This window comes from Styela clava, chromosome 15, assembly GCF_964204865.1.
Source record: "Styela clava chromosome 15, kaStyClav1.hap1.2, whole genome shotgun sequence".
Taxonomy (NCBI): Eukaryota; Metazoa; Chordata; class Ascidiacea; order Stolidobranchia; family Styelidae; genus Styela; species Styela clava.
Genome location: NC_135264.1, coordinates 15,818,178 through 15,841,153, shown reverse-complemented (window position 1 = coordinate 15,841,153; position 22,976 = coordinate 15,818,178). Strand labels below are relative to the sequence as shown.

At 36.6% G+C, this 22,976-nt stretch overlaps 3 protein-coding genes across 3 annotated transcripts in view; all 3 read left to right on the top strand.

The window, feature by feature from the left end:
• The window catches only part of LOC120334465 (uncharacterized), a 122,314-nt gene extending 107,034 nt beyond the window's left edge, over window positions 1-15,280 (top strand). The window contains exons 16-31 of the mRNA XM_078109470.1: window positions 290-440; window positions 1,220-1,353; window positions 2,421-2,537; window positions 3,211-3,255; window positions 5,332-5,376; window positions 5,814-5,900; window positions 8,664-8,892; window positions 9,397-9,495; window positions 9,756-9,848; window positions 10,298-10,342; window positions 11,105-11,203; window positions 11,533-11,625; window positions 13,236-13,637; window positions 13,972-14,081; window positions 14,685-14,749; window positions 14,780-15,280. Coding sequence (XP_077965596.1) covers window positions 290-440; window positions 1,220-1,353; window positions 2,421-2,537; window positions 3,211-3,255; window positions 5,332-5,376; window positions 5,814-5,900; window positions 8,664-8,892; window positions 9,397-9,495; window positions 9,756-9,848; window positions 10,298-10,342; window positions 11,105-11,203; window positions 11,533-11,625; window positions 13,236-13,637; window positions 13,972-14,081; window positions 14,685-14,749; window positions 14,780-14,969 — 2,004 coding nt within the window. The 3' untranslated portion in view covers window positions 14,970-15,280. The remainder of the gene's footprint in view (window positions 1-289; window positions 441-1,219; window positions 1,354-2,420; window positions 2,538-3,210; window positions 3,256-5,331; window positions 5,377-5,813; window positions 5,901-8,663; window positions 8,893-9,396; window positions 9,496-9,755; window positions 9,849-10,297; window positions 10,343-11,104; window positions 11,204-11,532; window positions 11,626-13,235; window positions 13,638-13,971; window positions 14,082-14,684; window positions 14,750-14,779) is intronic.
• Window positions 15,281-17,638: 2,358 nt separating this feature from the next.
• Window positions 17,639-20,968, top strand: LOC120334316 (glycerol-3-phosphate phosphatase-like). The gene is made up of 3 exons (XM_078120550.1): window positions 17,639-18,456; window positions 19,009-19,200; window positions 19,578-20,968. Exons 1-3 carry the CDS (start codon window positions 17,956-17,958, stop codon window positions 19,800-19,802), a joined length of 918 nt encoding a protein of 305 aa, XP_077976676.1. The 5' UTR covers window positions 17,639-17,955; the 3' UTR covers window positions 19,803-20,968.
• A 124-nt stretch (window positions 20,969-21,092) lies between these two features.
• Window positions 21,093-21,509, top strand: LOC144411848 (small ribosomal subunit protein bS16m-like). Its single transcript, XM_078109469.1, has one exon. The coding sequence runs from the start codon at window positions 21,093-21,095 to the stop codon at window positions 21,507-21,509; it is 417 nt and encodes a 138-aa protein (XP_077965595.1).
• The last annotated feature ends 1,467 nt before the right edge of the window (window positions 21,510-22,976 follow it).

Below are 22,976 nucleotides of genomic sequence, written 5' to 3'. Positions count from 1 at the left end.
TTTGGGCACATGTATATGCGAAACAATTCAATTATACCGTTATCTTAATTATACATACTGGTATTAAAATTACATTCTCTCCTGGCACACGAATATTCTTCAGCTTCTGACTTTGGCCCCCGGGGAATTTACTCCATTAACCACTGAATTATAGTCTGACTTTTTCATACAAAACAAGATATAACTCAATCAAGCAGAGAAGTACCATATATCCTACACTGAATATCCTAATACGCCCTAGAGATGATGATATCCACAAATAAAGATAAATTTTATTTACACCATACAGAGAGGAAGCCAACAATCCCAAGCACAAGTTCAGGGTTCATGGGGTGGCGGAGGCGGAGGCGGAAGCTACCAAAGTCAACACCAGCAATCCAATTGGGGTCATAGTTCACAATCTCAGTCGCAAGGAAGCTGGAATCATGGCGGAGGTGGAGGTAGGTTGAAAAATTGACAAATGTTGTATCAGTGGCGAATTTTATAAAATCTCGTGTTCCAAGAATATGCTCACATACTAAGGGGCGTCTAGTGCTTTTATGACCAATTACAGAATTAAATGACTAATAAACAACAGTCAAGTCCATGCTTCCGAAAAAAAAAATAGCTATCTAATCCCATACCCGACATGGACTGGTAACCGGACGAGAGGCCGTGGTTCGCCATATGATTAAACCGTCTTGTCGACTTTCTTATCCTCCGGGATAAATATGTAAATTCTATCCTATCTTAATTCTGGGGTTTATTTATTTATTAATCGAAATAAATGCTGCCCAGAGTTTACACCGTAATAATTCTCGCTTCTACGATTACTACTAAGCTCCACTACAATACCAAATAAACAAATTTTAAAATAAAAAATAAAATAATAACTTTTAAACTTGTTGAATAAGCGATCAACGAAAATTTTCATGTTACCCAGTTCTGGGTCGCAACCCATAAGAAAATTTCAAACAATTATGATAAATATGTGCTAGCTAGAGGATTGCTGGACTCCTCGTCGCCGTATGGCGGTTCACAAAACCACTGGTCGGTCACGGCTTCCTCCATCAAATAATCATGCATCTGAAAACAAATAACTGACTAACTAATACCATACCTGACATAGAATAATAACCGGACGATAGGCCGTGGTTTGCCATATGGTTAAGTCATCTTGTCGGCTTTCCTCTCCCCCGGGATAAATATGTGAAACTATCCTATTCGTTTCGCTTTGCAGGCAGTGCACAAGTTCAGTCCCAAAGCTCTCACAATAGCTGGGGAAGTTCTTCTCAAAGTCAATCGCAAGGTAGTTGGGGCAGCAACGGTTTTCAACAACAAGGGCAGTCACAGTCTTCCAACGGAGGACATCAAGTAAGTATTATATTAGGCGCTCTAGAAGTATGTGTATCAATATGGAGGAAACTAATGTTGTTCGCCTATTTTACATCAAGTTGTGTAAAGGGACTGAACCTATCGGCCAAAGGTATATTACTTGGCTAACACAGACAGTCCCCGAACTCGTAATAAAACTAAAATAAAGAAAATCGGAATAAAATTATGACCTAATTATAACCTGGTACACACCGCACAGTCCAGGGATCCGTGAGATTCCCTTTTAGATGCGAGAGTCTATGATAGAGTATATATATGTGTATTGTTTTAACTATATTTAAATGCCTTATGTTTTCCAATATTGTTGAACTAAGATTTAGCCACAATTGTCGGTGCTCCCGAAGTATGTGTACCAAGATGGCGCCCAACCTGAACATAGTATCTGTACCAGGTTAGTGTTCAGGCTGTGCGTCATCTTGGTACACATACTTCCGGAGCGCCGAATTATCTTTTAAATCAAAGAGTCAATATTAATATATGTATATTGTTTAAATATAATTAAATACCACCGACTTGCAAATATTGTTAAACTAAGGCTTAGCCACAATTTTGTCTTATCTGTATAATGTTTTGCTCTTATATTCATTTATAGTTTAATATAATTCAGGATAATTAATTGAAACTATTGAACTGAAATTCCTTGAGTCTCTGAAATGTTTTATTGCGGCTCCGCTCCAACAACAAGGTTGCAAATCACTGATTTAGATACAAGGTGTCCAAAAAAATAAGGATAACGCTGCGGTAACCAACCGGGTGCCGTGGCCCTCCAAGAGGTCACAAGAGAAGTTATGGGGGGCACAATGCTGAGCGCAAAACTTATTTTACTTTTCCCTTTACAAGAAAACTCCCCGTTTTTCTCAGTTTCAATGCTTGACAAAGTTATTTCTCAGAGTGTTTTCACTTCATTGAGCATGGATTCTTTGGACCAAATGAAATTTGGAATCTACCAATCAAAATAACACTATAATGATAAACAGTCCATAAAACGTTGGGACCTAGCTAATTTCTATACCTGAATAAAATCTGAAAAATTTCCCAATTTTCAGTCTCAGTCACAGAGCCAAATTAATGCTGGAAATGGAGGATTCCAGGCCCAACACCAAACTCAGGTCAGCGTAGGCGGTGGGGGATATCAGCATCAAGCCCAGAGTCAAGGCCAATGGGTAAGTTGTTGCAATTTTATAGAATAAGGAGCTGTCTAACTTCATCTAATGAAGAGCCTGATATTTTGCCTGATGATTAACTCGTCTTATCAACTTTCCTCTCTCACACAATAAAAAAGAAAAATCTGCCTCATGAAACATCTAACTCAACGATCTCCCACAAATGAGCCGTTGGAGGAGGTCCACAATGCTGATCGCAAAACTTATTTTTCACTTTACAAGAAAACTCCCCCTTTTTCCTAGTTTCACTGCTTGATAAGGTTTTTCACAGTTTTTTTTACTTAGTTGGGCTTAAATTGTTTGAAAATATTGGAACTGTAATCTATCAATCAAAATAACACTGAATTTTTCGAAAAGTAACGACTTTCTCAGTTCTTGTGTGTTGAGTGTGAGTGTAAAGTGTATGTATGGCTGCTAATAAATATATTATATCAGTTTCTAAACCCCAACCCCTATAAAATTTCAAACACTGTATGTAGTTTGCTGAAAAGTGACACACATCCTGTCATTTTTGCTTCGGTGTGCACGTTTTTTGTGAGTGTACTCCTTCTTTTCTAATTTGATATTTTGAAATACCCAATGTCCCAAATTCCACTGGGATATTTCTTGAGTGTGCATATTTGTGTGAATGTACTTATACTTTCGTAGATTAATAAATAAAGTAATCTCACAGGCACGGGGATTTCAGTCACAACACCAAGGACAAACCTCGATAACGGTAAACTAAGTACGCACGTCTACGCTACGGCTTTGGAGTGAAATATATATACACATTATACTATTCTAATCGCTTGTTTAATTCAGTGTGTTGAGCACAACTTTTAATTCATATTGTACGTATTTAGGGTAAAACAAAATATATTTATCCCAACCCAATCATTTATATACAGGGTGTTAAAAAAGTAACGCAAAATTAACAGAAGTTAAGATGAAATGCTACTTAAACATTTGACGACTGACGCCTTTTAACAGTATTGAATCACGGTGAAATGCCATTTAACGTTGCCATGACGAAAAATCTTATCTTGATTTTGCATAACTTTTTTAACACCCTGTAGTATGGGCATTCCAAACACAACAAAACATGAACCAACCAGAAAGTGTTTCAAATTTTGGAGACTCGGAAATTTGATTCTGATCCAAATAAATTCAAAAAGGTATCAAAAATTCCCTTAAATAGCAATACTTTGAAAGTAGATTTACATGAACAATTCTACTATCTTTTAAATAGACTTCCCTGATGGTGATTAGAAACTTTCAAAAAAATTGATTAAAAATATTTACATTACCCTCCTTCAAATCTGGTAACTGTCATTCAAATAGTCCCTGCATGACATATATGTTTCTGCCTGAAAACTTATTATAAAATTTTATATGAATTGTGAAAACTGGCTAACGCTGCTTATTCTATTCCAACAAATTTAACCCATGTTTTATCCCCACGTGTGTAATATTTAAGCAACTCCCATGACATTGCACCCTTTTTATTAACCATGACATTTGTGCCTTGCTTCCTATATTATTACTTATAAACAAATAATTTGCATGTACATTGAGTTGAATCATTGTGTCCTAATAAATCAAAATTTATTCTCAATGTCTTAATTGTTTTTTTGTGTCATAATACATTTTGTTTGGGCTAAATTGACGTCATACAAGAACTATATATGTCATGTCAGAGGCTTTTGTAGACTTCATTCTATTGGATTAAATCCCAATAGGTTGATTATAGGGTGACTCAATAAACAGAAACCAGATTCCTGGTATCATATTTTAGAGAGAACATAACTTTTGTACAAAGTGTCCCTTTGCCACTCGGCACGCTAGTTGTCTGTTATACATTGGCTGTCACGGTTTTTTATTCATATTGATGTTTGAGCCTCCGGCCCAGTAACCAATTCTATTATCTGTAATTAGCCCACTTAGAAAAGTAATCGCCTACTCTTGGTATAAGACTATTTTGACAATTCCAGAACTGTCCTAATTATATTATTTAATGAGGTGAAGCAAATTTGATGTTTTCAAACACATTAGTGTGCTAATCTTAAAATATATTGGAAAAAAAACTCTCCATTACTCCATTATAAATTAAGTTGAAAATAAAGTATTGGAGACCTACATACATACCATTGAACAATGCATTAGACTAAACTATAAGGTCGTTCTATTAGCCTAACAGATTACAATTAACATGGGAATACCGCACGTATAACTATTACCATCCACAGAATCCTTGGGGGAATTGGGGTTGGGGTGATAGGAATGCAGAAATTCTCCAAGTCATGGTACCAATCAGGCAACTTGGTGGGAAATTCATAAAATGTATCAACGATTCATAGGAAAAAAATTATTCTTCCGTCTGTGTACAATGTTAGGTTGTCAATTGTTGCAACTTCATAAGTTTTAATATGCGACTGGTTAATTAATTATTCCTATGCCAAGCTTTGCTTTTCCTTAGATAAATATGGAGAACCCCATATAATTATCAACAATAATATCCTATGTGATGGAATATGATTCAAAAGTTGCCATCGAGATCAAGCCTATTGTGTAATTACTATTGTGTGTGATATAATAATTCTAATTCGAGTGATTCAGTATGTGATATCATAATATTACAATTTAATAATATTACAACTTTTACAACTCAATATGACATCATAATTCAAATTACAAACAATATGATTGTTACATCAAAAACACAACATATAATTTCGTGTGAAATCATAATGGTTCGAATAATCAGAATTCTTACATTACAAATTTGATAATAAATATCAAACAAAACTTACAGGTTGGAGACGTAACGGTCCAACATCAGCACCAGAGTCAAACGCAGGTAACAAGAACTCAAAAACAACATTAAAAACGAATTAATTAGTTAGTCAACTAAACAAAACTTGATATCGGTATTTGGTGGGGGATTTTCAGAAATTTAGCAGATACTTTAACTGATTTTATAAAAAAAAAATGATATCAATACCAATTTTTGAGTATAAAGTGACATAAAATTTTTATTTGCTACTCTTATACAACATTGAAATTAAACAAATTGGACAACTGGAAATTATTTATAACTTAATATTCGATACTTCGAACTCACTCGAAATCGTTAAAAATCATTTCCTACTTTTATATAATTTGAAATTATAAAATATAGCAAAAAGCCTAGTCACAAATTCTCGGGGTGTCAGTAAAATTTATTTTGAATCGAATTCTGAGGCAAAAAACTTGCATAAGACTCTTTGCTGATGTTGAAACACAATATTGATACAGGTTGGCGGATCAGGAACGCAAGTGCAAAGCCAAACTCAAACCCAAACACAGGGAGGTCAATCACAGTCGCAAAGTCAGGGACAAGTCGTAAGTTGTCAAAAATTCAGACAGTTATCCACTAGCACACTTTTATTTATTGATGGGCTAGTTCAAAAGTTCTGATTAAGCAAAGGCGGTTACAAAACAAATTGCGCGATACCCAGTCTGTGTTAAGATTAAAATAATAACTGGAATTAGGATTTTGTGATGGAAAATGAATTCGTGTTTTAATACCTCTCGAATGGGCACCAAACTCGCGATTAAAGCATTATTGCTTTACGTCGTTTACGAGTTTTTGTATGTGCACCAAAAAGACGCACAACCTGAACATAGTATGTATACCAGGCTAGGCTTATCAGGTTGGGCGCCATTCTGGTGTACACACTACGGGAGCGCCATTGTGTCTGCAGAATAAACATGCTAACTCGTATATTATTTTAATTATAATAGTTGAATTCAATAATTCACACCTAGAATTGGCGTGGGGCCTTTGAAAGCACGGGGCCCACTGTACCCGTTCAGATTGCTGTCTACCTAGGCCAGTCGTATGGTTGTCGCTGCTCGATGACCAAATTTAGTTTCCCGCGAGTCCCCTCGCCCTGAAGGGCTTACTAATTATTTATTGCAACATGCATATTCAATGTGGTGGAGAAATAAACTACTGATTGCTGTCCTACATGGACTTTTTGGCTATATGTCATGGTGACGGATATTTTGTACAAAGCCCCGTCACTAATAGAGATTCGAGAAAAAAAGCCACGTTCAAAAACGTTTTGAAATACCACACTTGTAACTATGGGGTTGGGCTTGGGTTTAAAAAAGATTTGAATTTCTATCCTTCACCCTAACTGGATAATAACAAATTTTCTGGTACTCCTGAAGTATGCCACCAAGTTGTCGCACAACCTGAACCCTAACCTGCTACACAACCTGACTTCAGTTGTGCGCCATCTTGGTGCGCATACTTCAGGAGGTCCAATTTTCTTACTTTGGGCGTTGTCGGAGGTGTTTTCTTTATTAGGGGCTCTGTACAAAAGATCCGTGGCTACTTGTTCAGAGCCCTATTAGAGCAAGGGAACAACGCTTTTCTATACATCATTTCAGTTCTTTATTCAGAGAGAAAGTATATAGAATCCAAAAAAGCTCTTAACACTCTACAGGTCGTCAGTAACTTTGTTCAGAAATTGTCTTTTTACTTCTGAGAGTGTGTGAGAGTGTGTATATGACCATTGTTTTGAGCAAATAATCTATAATAATATCCTTGGGGATTGAATACCCAATACAAGGGCGTAGCTAGAGATTTTCAAGGGGGATTCTGAATTTTTTATTTGCCATGATTGCTCGAAACAACTAGTCCGGCCGAACGCTGAACGTTTTCTTTGAGTCTTGTGAGTCTAAAATGCGTTTGAAGCTACGAAAAATTGCTATTTATGATATAGAAAGATGCTTAAACTTTTTTTTCAAAAGGGGGGGGGGGGGGGCTACCCCCTAAAACCACCCCCTGGTTACGCCACTACCCCAATATATGAACAGAATGCAAAATATTTTCTTATCCTTACTTTGAATTATCATGTGTGTGTTCTGTAAAGTCAGCTAAGCTCAATATAAGTTACGTAGAAACTGCTGAATCCGAATGATTGTCGGAGTGTCTTGTTTTATTATATAGCATACATGAGCAAAGTACGGCTCGCGGACCAAATCCGGCTCGTTGGGTTATTCACACTGGCCCGCATGATTCTAATCAAGTCCATGCTTCCGAAAACAAGTAACTGGCTAACTAATCCCATACCCGACCTGAACAGGTAACCGGACGAGAGGCCGTGGTTCGCCATATATGATTAAGCCGTCTTATCGGCTTTCCCCTCCCCGGGATAAATATGTAAATCCTATCCTATCCTAACACAACCACATCAAATTATGATGTTTTAGCTAAAATAACTCATGGAATTTTTTTGACGATTGCGATTAAATTTAGTTTGGCCAAGACTTATTGCTTCTCACCTTTGCTTTGTAATACTGTAAATATCGTCACACTTTCATGGCCCGCCAGTCTGAGGAGCCAAAATTTTGGCCCTTTGTTTAAAAACCGTGCCCACCCCTGTCATATAGGGTGTCCATAATGTCTTAAACAACAAATTAAATATTTACTGGTTAAAAATCAACAAACCCGGTTACGATATATTTAGAATTGACTTCATAACAAAATTGAAATTGTAAAGAGACTTCATGAACACCTTGTATAGTACATTACAAATTTTATGAATTATTTTTATATTTTAACAAAGTATATACAGTTCAATTTTCAGAGTGGTTAAATTTAGCTTCAAGAGTTTTTATAAGCCCTTCTCTATTGAAATATTGTTCCATTTTTCTATGTTCTGTTCGTTACTGTTAATATTAACAGCATGAGGCAGTAAACTCGATCTTGCGATTATGTGTGTTTGAGATGGAGTCTACTCAGTGATACGTTTTACCATTCTTCGAACAAAAACTCAGACGAAACATAAAGTTTATTTTAGCTTATATATCAAATATTGGGCCTTCTGCTATAACTGCTATATGTGGTTCAGCTGCCAAAGTCATACTCACCTATAATAACAGTGTTCTAAGAACTCAATTTCCGACCTTAGTAATTAAATTACATATTGAACCTTGTATGTCGCTGCTGGATAACCAATCCTGGTTCCCCGCGACTTCCCTTCCCCAGTAAAAATGCGTGTTTAATTTTATATATTGTCAATTTCGTATGTTGATTTTTACTGGATAAAATTATTAACTTGACTGTGACTTTACACTCATGTATTATTTTAGCAGGGAGGCGGCGGCGGCGGCGGCGGCGGTGGAGGAGGAGGCGGCGGCGGCGGCGGCGGTGGAGGAGGCGGCGGCGGCGGAGGAGGCGGCGGCGGCGGAGGAGGAGGAGGCGGAGGAGGAGGAGGCGGCGGTGGAGGAGGAGGCGGCGGAGGAGGAGGAGGCGGCAATGGTGGTAATGGAGGAAATGGCGGGAACGGAGGAAATGGCGGGAACGGAGGAACTGGCGGAGGTAACAGCTTGTTCCCCATTTAACTTCAAATTACTGATCTAAATAAGGCTTTAAACAAGGGATGATAGACATGAGCCACAAAGACATAGATTTACGTATTTTGATTCATTATTCCATCAAATGGTGGTTTGCACCAGTGTTGAGTTAACTTAAAAAATATAAAATGAATGAAGTCATCAGCCGATATGACTTAACAGCTCAACTCAACAAATTGCCCTAATCGCGGGCGGAACGGTATTTGATGCCTCTATAGGCTTATCTAATCACCCCATAGATACTGCTGCATGCAGCGGTAAGTATACTTAACTGCTATTTTAGAACCTGCTAAATATTGGCAGCGATGATATTAATTGAATTTTATCTAGTTCGTTGTAATATTTTGTCATTAGTGAGCTATCATGCGTAGTTGGATTTAAGATTTCTATGATAAAAACAACTTTAAATCTGTCAAGAGAAATATTTGTATTCATATATTAGCTGATGTACCGTGGTTTCGTTTTTTAGGTACTTCAAATGATCCGTGTGCTGACGGTACATATCCAGAAGGAACTCTATTTCTTTATGAAGAAGGATGCTATCCGTACTATTATGAATGCGTGCATGGTAACGATTTTTAATTTATTCTACAAAGTTTCATCAAGATTGAATAATCGAACCACTAAACTTGGATTATTTATAAAAACAAATATTGGGTACTTCCGTAGTATGTGCACCAGGTTCGGGTTAGGGCATAATTTTATTACAATTTTCCTTATTTTATTTCTATTACGAGTTTGGGAATGTCTGTGTTGTTACCTCCAAATCGGTACACATATTTCTGGATCGCCAAAAATTGTTATATTATTAAAATATTTTTTTTTCAGGTCAAGCTTTACAAAGACCATGTGCTCCGGGTACGGTATTCAGTACTTCTGTTGGAGTGTGTATTCATCCGCGAGATCATCCGGCATGCGAAGGTACGAAATCATGAAGAAGTGATTATAACTTGATCTAATCCCTCCTTGATATCACTCAATCATTTATCACTAGCAAAATCACTTGCCAAAATAATTTGCGTTTGTTTGGAATATGTTCCATTTAACTAGTTCTTACTTATCGATCATGATCGTAATTGGCCTGCGGGGCGCGGTTTGGGGCCCATTGTAGCTCAAGTTACTGCTCGAAGTTGACAAACACTGTTTATCTGAGTATTACGGCACGTTCAAATGGACATATTTAAATTAATAACTCAACTGATCATTAATGTTATATTGCAATACCAAAATATTATCATAAGTATCATATTATATTACAGGATCAATATATATATATATATATTTATATTTTCTTATGTATAAATGATACATGGGGTCTTGTACTAGTTGAAGTCCTAATTTGAAATAAATAATGTCATACAACCTTTTAGATGGCGGCAACGGAGGCGGTGGCGGCAACGGAGGAAATGGCGGAGGTAAGCGTAACGGCTTGTTCCCTATTTAACTTCAAATTACTGATATGAACCAGGCTGTAAGTAAGGGCTGATAGATAGCCACAAAGATATGGATTTACGTATGTTGATTCATTATTCATCAGATGGTGGTTTGCACCAGTGTTGAGTTTAAAAATGGATTAAAAATGCGTCAAACGACCCATATTTGTTTGGAAACAATTAAATTCGAACTTTTATTTATATCATTCAAATGCGTAAAAAATTTGATAACTTAATTTTGATTTTTTCAAGTTTAATTCCAAACTCTGTCGCAAGATAGTCATCATAGTAAACTCCAATAGAATGTCATATCAGTTTGCGAGAAAAATACGAGGACATGAATATGAAAAATAAGAATATTTATATGGCTAGTGAGTAAATCCTGGGAAAGGTTGAGCTTAAAAAATATAAAATGAATGGAGTCGTCAACCGATATGAATTGACAGCTCTAACTCAACCTCAATCGCGAGCACACCGGTATTTGATGTCTCTATAGGCGTATTTAATCCAGAGACACTGCTGCATTCAGCAGCTAGCTACTTACTTAACTGCTATTTTAGAACCTGCTAAATATTGGCAGCGATGATATCAATTGAATTTTATCTAGTTCGTTGTATTTTTTGTCATTAGCGAGCTATCATGCGCGTTGGTTTCAAGATTTCTATGATAAAAACAGCTTTAAATTTGTCAGAAAAAATATTTAAAATCATGTGTTAGCTGATGTCTCGCGGTTTCGTTTTGTAGGTACTTCAAGTGATCCGTGTGCTGATGGTACATATCCAGAAGGAACTCTATTTCTTTATGAAGAAGGATGCTATCCGTACTATTATGAATGCGTACATGGTAACGATTTTTTATTTCACAAAGTATCGTCAAGATTGAATATTCGAACCACTATACTTAAATTATTTAAAAAAAAATGGGTACTTCCGTAGTATGTGCACCGGGTTCGGTTTAGGGCAGAATTTTATTTCAATTTTCCTTATTTCAGTTCTATTACGAGTTTGGAAATGTCTGTGTTAGCCGAGTGAATATACCACCTGCCCACGTGTTTCAGCCCCTTCAAAGCACTTGATGTAAAATAGGCGAAAATTAGTTACCTCCTTATCGGTACACATACTTCTGGAGCGCCAAAAAATTGTTATATTAATAAAATATATTTTTTTTTTCAGGTCAATCTTTACAAAGACCATGTGCTCCGGGCACGGTATTCAGTACCTCTGTTGGAGTGTGTATTCATCCGCGAGACCATCCGGCATGCGAAGGTACGAAATCATGAAGACGTGATTTTTACTTGATCTAACCCCTCCTTGGTATCACTCAATCATTTATCACTAGCAAAATCACTTATCACTTATCGATCTTCCGCATGTTTAATATTTTACTCGTCGAAAAAAAAAGTTGTCAAAAAAAATGAAATAAAAAATAAAATGTTTGCTCCGATATTAGCGACACCACGTGTCCCATCACTAATTAATTAATAACTCGCTCATTATACCAGATAATTCACCCAAAATCAATAGGCTTCTGGTACGAGATATGATGAATGCACATGCAGAATTTGAATCAGATTTGTGAGATATTGCGTGTATCTAACAGACAAACAGACAGATACCTATAAACATACTTAGCGATCTTAAGATCGATAAGTAACAAACAGACAAATACCTATCAACATACTTACCGATCTTGATCGATAAGTAATGAAGTAACAGTTGGCGGTATCTAGCAAAAAGCAAAAAAATATAGTATTAAATAAACTATTTTACTCTAGTTCGGCGATCCATATCAAATTGTTAAAAGGGGCCCGCGGAGCGCGGTAATTGGCCCGCGGAGCGGTTTAGGGACCATTGCAGCTCAAAGGTACCGCTTGAAATTACCAAACGCTGTTTATTTAATAATTACGGCACGTTTAAATGGACATATTTAATAAATAACTCAACTGATCATTAATGTTATATTGCAACACCAAAATTTTATCATATTGTTGCAAGGACAGCACGCATCTCTAAAAAGGTAAATGTTAGTAAATGGTAAGAAGGTTAATACATGAATAATTCTTAGTTTCGTTTTTAAAACAACGTATGAATCGGACTGGATTTGCGATCAATTTGAGATTGATACAGTAAAACAGTAACATACAAACAGTAAACGAGAATATCGGTTGGAAACCGAAGACTTATCGATCGATAGTTAGGGGATCCCCCAAAACAGAAACTGCAGTTTCGATTCATCCGCTCTTGTAACTTGCGCACTGCGCATCGCACACACACACTCGGCGGGTTTCAAAATTCTCTCGCTTTACAAAAATCTAGATCACTATATCAATAATTGATTGATAACTCGCTAATTATACGACATAATTCGCCCAAAATCAATAGGCTTCTGGTCCGAGATAAGATGAATGCACATGCAAAATCTGGAGCAGATTCAATCTCGCTTTCGTGAGATATCGCGTGCATCTAACAGACAGACACACAGACAGACAGACATACATACATACAAATACCTATCAATATACTTACCGATCTTAAGATCGATAAGTAATTAACTAGACTCGAGGTGGTTTGAAATGTGCTACTCAAATTTTGGAATATTTCAGAACTAAATTGGCAAAATAGTTTGACAAATTTTAGCTTAGTAATGCCCCATCATAGAATTCACCTAAATCTACATTCAGCGGAACACCGATTTACCGACCGAATAGGGCTTTTTAACTTTATCTCTAGAATAGAAAGACGAATAAAGTAACTTAAATCATGTCACAGCTTTTGTATATGCACGAATATATATATTCTTATGTATATATGATAGATAGGGTCTTGTACCAGTTCAAGTCTCGGTTTGGAATAAATAATGTCATTCAAACTTTTAGATGGCAGCAACGGAGGCGGTGGCGGCAACGGAGGAGGCGGTGGTAACGGCGGCGGAGGTGGCAACGGAGGCGGTGGCGGCAACGGAGGCGGAGGTGGCAACGGAGGCGGTGGCGGCAACGGAGGAGGAGGTGGCAATGGCGGCAACGGAGGTGGCGGTGGAAATGGCGGCAACGGAGGAGGCGGTGGTAACGGCGGCGGAGGTGGCAACGGAGGCGGTGGCGGCAACGGAGGCGGAGGTGGCAACGGAGGCGGTGGCGGCAACGGAGGAGGTGGCAATGGCGGCAACGGAGGAGGTGGCGGAAATGGCGGCAACGGAGAAGGTGGTGGAAATGGCGGCAACGGAGGAGGTGGCGGCAACGGAGGCGGTGGCGGCAACGGAGGAGGCGGTGGAAATGGAGGAGGTAAAATAATTCTTTTGCTAGATTTAGGATTGCAAAAAAATAAATACATATAATAATTTACCAGCTTCATTCAAATAGCATTAATAACATTTTAAGCATCTTCCCAAATTTGAGAGTTTTAGGCCATATTAAAAACCTAGCAATAGCGCAATATAATAAGTATTTTTGAGGTAATATAATTACCTTTGTAAAAGGTACTCGCACTACCAAGGCCGAACCTAAAAGTCCAATCATGCTTGAAATACTTATGAATATGCCAATAAATCCTGAAAATCATTCTATTCAAAATTGGTAAACCTCAATAATGATTAATATTATGCAATTTCAATCATAGGTGGCGGTAATGGCGGTAATGGTGGCAACGGTGGTAATGGCGGTAACGGTGGCAACGGAGGCGGAAATAACGGATGCAAAAAGAACGACAAAAACTGTGGAGGCGGAGAGGTACGTTTAATAGTCAAGTTTAAGCATTAAAACGAACATCTGCGACCTCTTATAATGTAATAAACCGTTTCGATAAATTTGCCTGTCTGCAACAAGTGGGGCAGTTATGAGAATTACATTTATAGTGGTGGAATTATATGGAACTCTATGGTTACGCTCATGGAGTGGATGTTCGGTGAGGCGCCTAAATCATACTAAGAAATGCGGCCTGTTGGGCTGCACAGTATAACTGAGAGAAAAGTCGGGAACGTAACTTAAGCATGTAACGATCTGAATAACAATTCTTTTCCTCGAATGAATCGGTAACTGGACACACAACTAAACTTTTTATTATAAAAATATCTTCTGTCACAACCCTGTTTCAGAATAATTCGGTGAGATTCGATAAATTTTGTGGAGCCGATCCCCCCCCCCCTCAATCTTCAAACATATTATCGCTGATAACAAAATATTCACCACTCCCTAAATTTCGAATTCGAATTTGGGAATTATCTTGTTAGAAATCAATCGAATTCGAAAATCACATAGATTTTACTTTACCGTCGGAATAAAATGCAAAGTCTGTTTTCAGAAATCTAATCGAGCTTATTTTTTGTTTTGTAGAATAGTCCACAGTCACCACAGACAGGAAAATCAAGTTCAGGAAAGAGTCCCCATACCCACGGATCAAGCAAAAAGTCTCCCCATACCCACGGATCTAGCAAAAAGTCTCCCCATACCCACGGATCGAGCAAAAAGTCTCCCCACTCCAAATCGTCAAAGAAGTCTAGCAAAAAATCCCCAAAGACCAAAAAATCAAGCAAAAAGTCGAAAAAATCTCCCAAGAGCCCCAAATCCGGGAAGTCGAGCAAATCTAGCAAAAAATCAAGAAAGAGAAGAAGAGGTTAAAAATCAAATAATCAGACTGATCTTACGATGACGGACGAATCATGACTATAATTCTAAGCTTTATAATTTTAATTCCTTATAGTTCATTTTAGCTAGAAGCGATTTGCTTTGAAAACGCCTTCTGTAATCTGGTCTAGTTTGGTACCAAAGTTCTATGAAAGATAAAAAATCACAGCATAGATGACCTCTAACTTGCATGACTTTATTCTGCCAATATTAAGTAGCTTACTATATACGTGCGCACCAAAACGTAACATATCTCAGATAGATAAAAAAAATCCCTGTCCACTTTCAAATAAGCAGAAACCTTTGTTTTGGCTGTTACAATTCAAATAAGTATAGGACTACAACATACAACTCCCATCGGCATTCAGAATTTGTTTTAGTTCTGATATAGTTTTTTATTTATGTTGATTCGGATTAATCGATGAACATAACTAGAAAGAGCTTTAATTTTACAACTGATTTCGTTTGAATTCTAGTGATATTTGTCAATATGATTCTATCTTTTTCTCGGTTGCTTATCTAGCAATATTTTTGTAGCCTAACTGTTCAGTGACGCTAATATTTGCACATCTTTTGACTAATTTCATGCAGTACATATATTTTTTTTTCGAGCAATTTTGCACTCTTTTAGTTTTTTTTTTTCAATAAAGCAAATCAGATAATGATGATGTTTTCTTATGCTTGAGAAGTCTCTTTATCTCGAGAACATGAGTGTCTTTTAGAAAGTATCAAGCCTCGTAAAAATCTTACCTCTCTAGGTCTAGGACATCTATGAGATTTTATTTTGAAACCGTGGAATTATATAGAACTTCATGGTTACGTCAAGACAGTGGGAGTTCGGTAGGGCGCCTAAATTATACAAAGAATTGTCGTGCTTCACAGTCACAAGTTAGAAATGGATAGGATATATATATATACATTTATCGCTGGATGGGAAGTCGGTAAGGTACGATACCTTAAGCATGTGACCAGAGGAGTGTCAAACTTTTCTGCTGCCCGGGCTAGTTTCTGATGCACGGGGCGAGTATCTGACAATGCAGCCCCTTATAACTAACTTCAAAAATAATTTTGAGGATGAACAAATTATAGATGTTGTTATGCATGAGAATGAATAAATCAAAGGTCAAGTAAGAGTAAAATGTAATATTATTATTTAAATCATCAAACTAAGCAACAAACTCACCCCTATAACGTGCTGCCCTTTGCCCGATCAAACTGGATGTCTGGATAATAAAATCCGACAAAATTTGAAATATAGAATCCCACAGGTTTCAAAAATTAAAAAAATGTAATTAAAAATCAACTAATTTATTTTTATTTGAATACAAACAAATGAGCGAGACTGACATGGATATGGACACGAAATCCAAAACAAAGTAGTTTTCGTACCGTGCATATCGGTTTGGTATATCGCCATACCAAGCAATTGGTTTAATAGTCAGTGAGAAAAGAAAAGCGATTTCTTCATAACAACAAAAGAACGAGAGAGCTATGCTCAGATATATGGACACATAGCGACACCTAGTGGCAAATTCGGATGACTTTATAGCACACAAAAAACGAATTCCATGTAGCTCACCGGATTATTTGAAATAAATAAAAGCCTTCTAGCAAAAAAATTAATCTTCAAGCACTGAAAATTTCAAAGCAATTGGTCCAGTAATCAAAGAGAAAAGCGTTTTTTTTTTCTGTGAAAAAGAACCACAAGAACAACATAATATTAAAACGATCCCTAGGTCCACCCAAGTGCCCAAAAATACCAACAAGATCAACAACAACACAATACAGCAAAACGACCAGTAGGCCCAGTTCGTCTCAAATAAATTGAAATCGATCGCGGAGGAAGGAGGCACCGACAGTTTTGTGGCATTTCAGTGATGCCATCGATGTCGACCGCGTCATGGTACTTGCTCTTATGATTTTTCGTAAAGGATGTTTTATTTGCTTGTAGCGAGGAAGTTATTACTTTATAATTGATACGTTACTTTGGAGGACGGGAGGTGCTTAATTTAGCATTCGTATCCTCTGAACTAATTGATTTGTACCAACATTATCGATTGGCCCACTCTGCCACTTGTGTTGAATTGATCGCGGTGTTTGGTTGCATTAAGGTCTGAAGATTTTTTGTTTTAAAAACTGGAATTGAAAATGTGATTGAAGTTAGGTGTAATGATCGACTGGGGATACCGGTATAGGTTCGAGAAAATGTAATCCTGCTGATACAATAACTGTAATAAAATAACAATAAATGTTGTAACTGCTTGGGGTCTCGTGTAGTTTTGTACCTAACATACTTCTAGTGGGCGTAGCAATAACAATTTTTTAATATGTCAATCCTAACCCCGATCTGATTACGCCATCCAAAAATTAAATCACTACGACATCACAATCACGTCATAGAGCTTGCCAAATATACGCACGATCGACCGAAATGGCATTGGCGGCGACGATAAAGAACTGACTGACGTTATCAGTCTCTCTCCTATTGGAATCGTTGCAACGAGAAAACAAGAGAAATACCCGTTCGATTTCGGGTGCTCGTTTGCGCGTCTTGGATTGCAGTTCGTATAGTTTGAAGGGCTCTATTACGTCACTGTGACGTCGTAATGACATAATTTTTGGAAGGTGTAGTCAAGTGGGGGTTAGGATTGATACATGAAAAAATTGTCATGCTACGCCCACTAGAAGTATGTTAGGTAAGAAACTACATGAGACCCACTGCTTGGATAATCCCAGCAAAAATGTGATCTAAAAATACAGCCTATACTAGACCCTATTTGACATAGGAAATATCTGTTTAGTTGAAAATTGAGTAGGTCTGTCGAGAATTTCATACTGCGCCAGACAGACTTTATTAAACAATAAAAATTTTACATCCTGAAATCACATTTTTGTTTGGTATTTCAGTCCTGCAGTCTGACACTGACTGTGTTATAGAAACTACAGTCAGACAGTAATCTACAAGTAATTGAAGAATAAGATGTCTACAATAATTAATGCTGACAGTCAGGAAATTGCGTCCAAAATTATCAAAGAAAATGATTTCTTTCTTTTTGACTGCGATGGCGTACTTTGGACCACGGGACATATTTATCCTGGCGCAGCGGAGGTTATACATAAACTACATGCATTAGGAAAAAGAGTTCTTTTTGTTACGAATAACAGCACGAAAACTAGACAACAATATTATGAGAAAATTATTCAATATCAAATTGAAGCGTCTCTTGAGGATATATTCTGTACCTCCTATACTACAGCATTGTATCTCAAACACCATGTTAAAAAAGGTGAAAAAGTTTACATTATGGGAAGCTCAGCAGTTGCCGAAGAATTAGAAAATGTTGGTATCGAGAGTTTCGGTGTTGGGCCAGATAATTCAATTATAAGTTTGGATTCAGATTTTTCTAAACCGTTAGAAAAGAATGTGAAAGCTGTTGTGACTGCGTTTGATGGATACTTCAGTTACGCAAAAATCATAAAGGTATGCTCATTTTATATTTGTGAAGAAGAATGTTCAGGAAAGTGAAGTGGGAAAATTAATAATCAACTTCTCAACTCTGGTTAAAAAAATGCTATCAATTCCAAATAATAAACTCTTAGTTTCTTTTTTGTTGTAGTACTTCCAATAAGTACAATTCCACATTAAACAAACATTTTCATCAAATTTACTTACATTAAGATACATTCTTATCTCAATAAAGCAGGTGATGAATAAAAGCATTGGCAACAATCAATTTCTTGGGTTCGCAGGTTTGAATCCTGCGGGAGATAATTACGGTACATGCGAGAGTAATTGCTGAACTCCTTCAAATCCATGCATCTGAAACAAATAACTGGCTAAATAATCCCATACTCTGTATAGACTGGTAATCGAGCGAGAGGCCGTGGTTCGCTATATGATTAAGCTGTCTAAGCGCCTTTCTTCTCAACCAGGATAAATATGTAAATCCTATTCTATCTTAACGAAGCATAAAATTGCAGTAATACTATAAGATAACATAAATCTGGCTATTGTTTTTCAATATGATTACAGGCAGCATCCTACATAGCCAAAGAAGGTACAATATTTGCCGCAACAAATATGGATGCTCAGTTCCCATTGAAAAACTCTGAATACAAACTCCCTGGCACAGGAGCCCTTGTGAAGTCTGTGATCACAGCGGTAGGACATGAACCCGATGTCATATGTGGAAAACCTGATTCTGTCATGTTTGATTGCATAAAGGTGAGACATAAAATGTGTGTTAGTGATCATTCATTCATGACATTGACAGAATAAAATTTCTATAAGCTTATCCGATATGTATTTGGGAGATTGTATCCAAATATATGAGTATTGCTCTCTTCTTTAGACAAACAAAAAAACAAATGGTCAATTATTTATGTAACCATATATAGTTTTCAGTATGAGGCCATATGTGAAGAGCTACTAATATTTGGGAAACCTGGAATCTTTGGCATTACCTTATTTATTACACACCCTGTGTGACATGGGATTTGACAGGTTTAATCGGCTACGCAGACACAGTTAAGTCTAGCATCTTATTAAACACTAAGTCATCGCGCCAGCCCATGTATTTAATCATTGCTCTCTTTTTACAGGAGGGAACTGATATCGACTGCAACAAAGCAATTATGATTGGAGATCGTTTAGACACCGATATTTTGTTCGGAAAGAACAATAACTTACAAACTTTGGCTGTAATGACGGGGGTCACGACTCACCAAAAACTGAATGAGATTCAACAAAGCACTGACCCCGAAATCAGGAAATTGATTCCCCAATATTATTTGGAATCAATCGCTGATTTGGGAAAATATTTGTAAAGCCACTGTGCAGAACTATATTTACTTATTATGATTTGTTGAGATGTACTCCTCTCTTTCAGGGAAGACTACAACATATTGCTGAAGCACAGCGTGTCCATAAAGTCCGTTTACAATTTCAATTTGTTATGAAGTCAGTTCTCTATATATATATTAAACAAATTTGTTGTTTTTAATCTATTTACTTCATTAATACATCTGTGAGGGCCAAAACAATATATAGTATCAATAAACTCCCTTTGCAATTTTAAGACCTTATGGACACCCTGTGCTATACAGATCTTTTAGTAATTGCTTATAACTATCCAGACCCACAGTTATTTTTAGCATAAAACATGACATTAGCGCTTATCGCTTATATTAGCCAATTGTTTGTTATTTTATATATTAATATAATTTGAAACATCCTATTGAAAATAACTAACTATACTATGAAACAAAAATCATTAATTTATTGAACTATTTTATTCATAGATTTATTGTTTAATCTGTGTAGAACTGTTTTTGAAATACCAGTACGGAAGTCCAAGCGTAATAGAAATATAATTTGTTGAAAGATTCATATAGATTTCTGTAGATTAATTAATCAAAAAATCCAAGACAAAATTTTATCCCGAAGGACTTTTGGGGATTAGTATGGTCCGAAATTCCCCAATTTAAGGATAATGTTATCTATTTATTTATGTAAGTACAGTTTATCGACATCCTTTACCCAGAATAAACAAAAAATTCCCCTTAAGCTATAAGGAATATGAACTGCATGTCCCAACAAAAAGAATTGAATTATTTTGTTTAATTATGCAATTTTTCCTCTGATGAAGATTTTATGAATAGTCAAGTTTAGTTGTTTTTTGTCTTTCTTTTGTCAAAAACTATAAATAGTACTTCCTGATCTTGTTATTTTTCACTTTTAAATATGATTTTATTGTTTATAAGATTTTAAATTGATCTTATGCAATATTAGGAAATATTTTTACTGTGCGAGAATTTTAATTCATTTATAGATAAAAGGAATTAGTTTTCCAAAGTTAATTTTTGCAATCTTTCAGTTCTTGTGTCAAGTTATGTCTTACTTTGCGAAGCCAAATCGACAAGACTATCAAGTTCCCTTTTTGAATAATTTCAGTCTCTTCAATGTATCTCTGCATGTCTCTTTCACAGAAAAATTTAAATATGGTAAATCTAACTAGATTACTTAATTTTCATAACATTAATCGGCAATGGTGGATTAAGACAAAAGTATCGAGAAAAAGATTTCCTGCTCGGGGAGGGAACAATTTAAAAACAAAAATGAACATCTGGCGTCGTCAAGAGGATAATAAAATAGAAGCAGAGGCTGAAAACGTAATTCGACTTGCAGTAGCCGGATGTACGAACAGAAAATATTACCGAGTCGTTGTTGGGCCGCATTACGGCCCTCGAGACAAGTACGAGATAGAACAGTTAGGGACTTTTGACCCCATGCCGAATATTTTTAACGAAAAAACCTGCGCTTTAAATTTCGAGCGAATCAAATACCATATTGGAATGGGAGCCCATATAACACGGCCCGTACGAAGGCTACTTGGACTTGCTGGTTTTCTCCCACTTGAACCGACATTAATATTTTTTGCTCAACATTTACGAAGGAGGAGACTGATTGAGCAGAAAATTAAGGAACGAGACGCAGAAAAAGAGGGAGAGGAACAAAAAGAAACAACGGCTTAAGTGTCTATATATTTCGCAGACTCTAAATCTCTTTGCTCCTAGAACATTGGTGGTAATTACAGGGTGATAATTTTCACTTATTAATAGTGAAAGTGTCTATTTTTGTGGAAAGAATTGTATGTTTTTCTTGGAGTTTTTTCCCAGCATGAAAAAGTGAGTGGGCTGCAGAATCAGTGTGCAACGAAAGAAAGAAGGTTGAGAACCATTGCTTTAGAAAGAGGACATAACAATAAATCTAGATGTAACTATACATGGGATATCTAGACTTATTTTTCAATAATTCAAAGTTTCAGTTCAATCGATTTTCACACCTTTTACTATAGTCCACTTTGGATATATATTTTTGACAGCTGGAATTCCATAGTTTTTGAATAAAATTGTTCTAATTTATTCCAAAATCTACTCTGTTTAATAAAATGAACTTTGAATGTATATGAATATCAGATTCTTTTTTGACATCCCTGGATGTTATAATTTTGAACTACACAGGAGGCGCTCTGTCACAGCCGAGCGTTACGAGAGACAATAAATTTTTTAACTTGCAGACTAAAATTGTTATGTTATAGAATGGTCCAAATTTAAGAGTGGATTGAAAAGGATTGTTTTCGTCTATTCAAATTTGTGTGAAGACATTTGTACCCACCAGGGCCGCATCCAGGATGATTTCAAAATTGCTAATTCATGATTTCGGAAGATTAAACCAGAATTGAGTTATTTACAGCCTAAGTAACACGTCGCGCTGACATCGGCGTTTTCGATAGGATACGTCATTAGTGACTTTTTCATTCTTTCAAAAGGGGTAATACTAGCCTACCTACCTCCAGTACAGTTTAAATTTATTTATTCCTGGGAACCAGACTCAAAGCCTATTTATTAATTCACAAATTACAAAAACTGATTCGAATGATGTCAGATTTGGGGGCTCCCGAAGTATGCGAACCAAGATGGCGGACATCGGAATGTAATATGTGTACTAGGTTAGAGTTAGGCCATAATTTTAGGTATAAATACTACGGGAGGCTCTTGGCTAGTCTTCGAACTGATAATAGGACTAAAATTATCGCCTAACCTGTTACCGGTACCCATGTTACGTTCCGATGTCCGCCATCTTGGTTCGCATACTTCGGGAGCACCGAGATTTGAGTATTCAATACATTTGGCAAGTAATACTAACATCAAAAACTAGATTATATCCTCTCAAAATATATTTTTTCAAATTGGTTCATTTATAAACTTGTGAAAGGTAACCTGCCTCCTCAGACAGGGATTACATTTGTTTCAGTTTCCTGATAAGGCCCGTCAGAATCCCATCTACGAAATCAGTTTTTTTTTTAGTGCGAAAGCACCATTGCGATTGACAGGCGTAAAAAATCAGATAAGACGCAAGAATTCTTACTAATTGCAGACAATAGAAATAATGCCGTCACTTACGATGCCAAGGTCCTGTTTTCACACGATAGTCAAGAT

Coding starts and splice junctions, on each gene's coding strand:
- LOC120334316 (XM_078120550.1), top strand. CDS start 17,956: ATGTCTACAATAATTAATGCTGACAGTCAGGAAATTGCGTCCAAAATT. Junction 18,457..19,008: donor GTTACGCAAAAATCATAAAG/GTATGCTCATTT, acceptor ATATGATTACAG/GCAGCATCCTACATAGCCAA. Junction 19,201..19,577: donor TCATGTTTGATTGCATAAAG/GTGAGACATAAA, acceptor CTCTTTTTACAG/GAGGGAACTGATATCGACTG.
- LOC144411848 (XM_078109469.1), top strand. CDS start 21,093: ATGAACATCTGGCGTCGTCAAGAGGATAATAAAATAGAAGCAGAGGCT.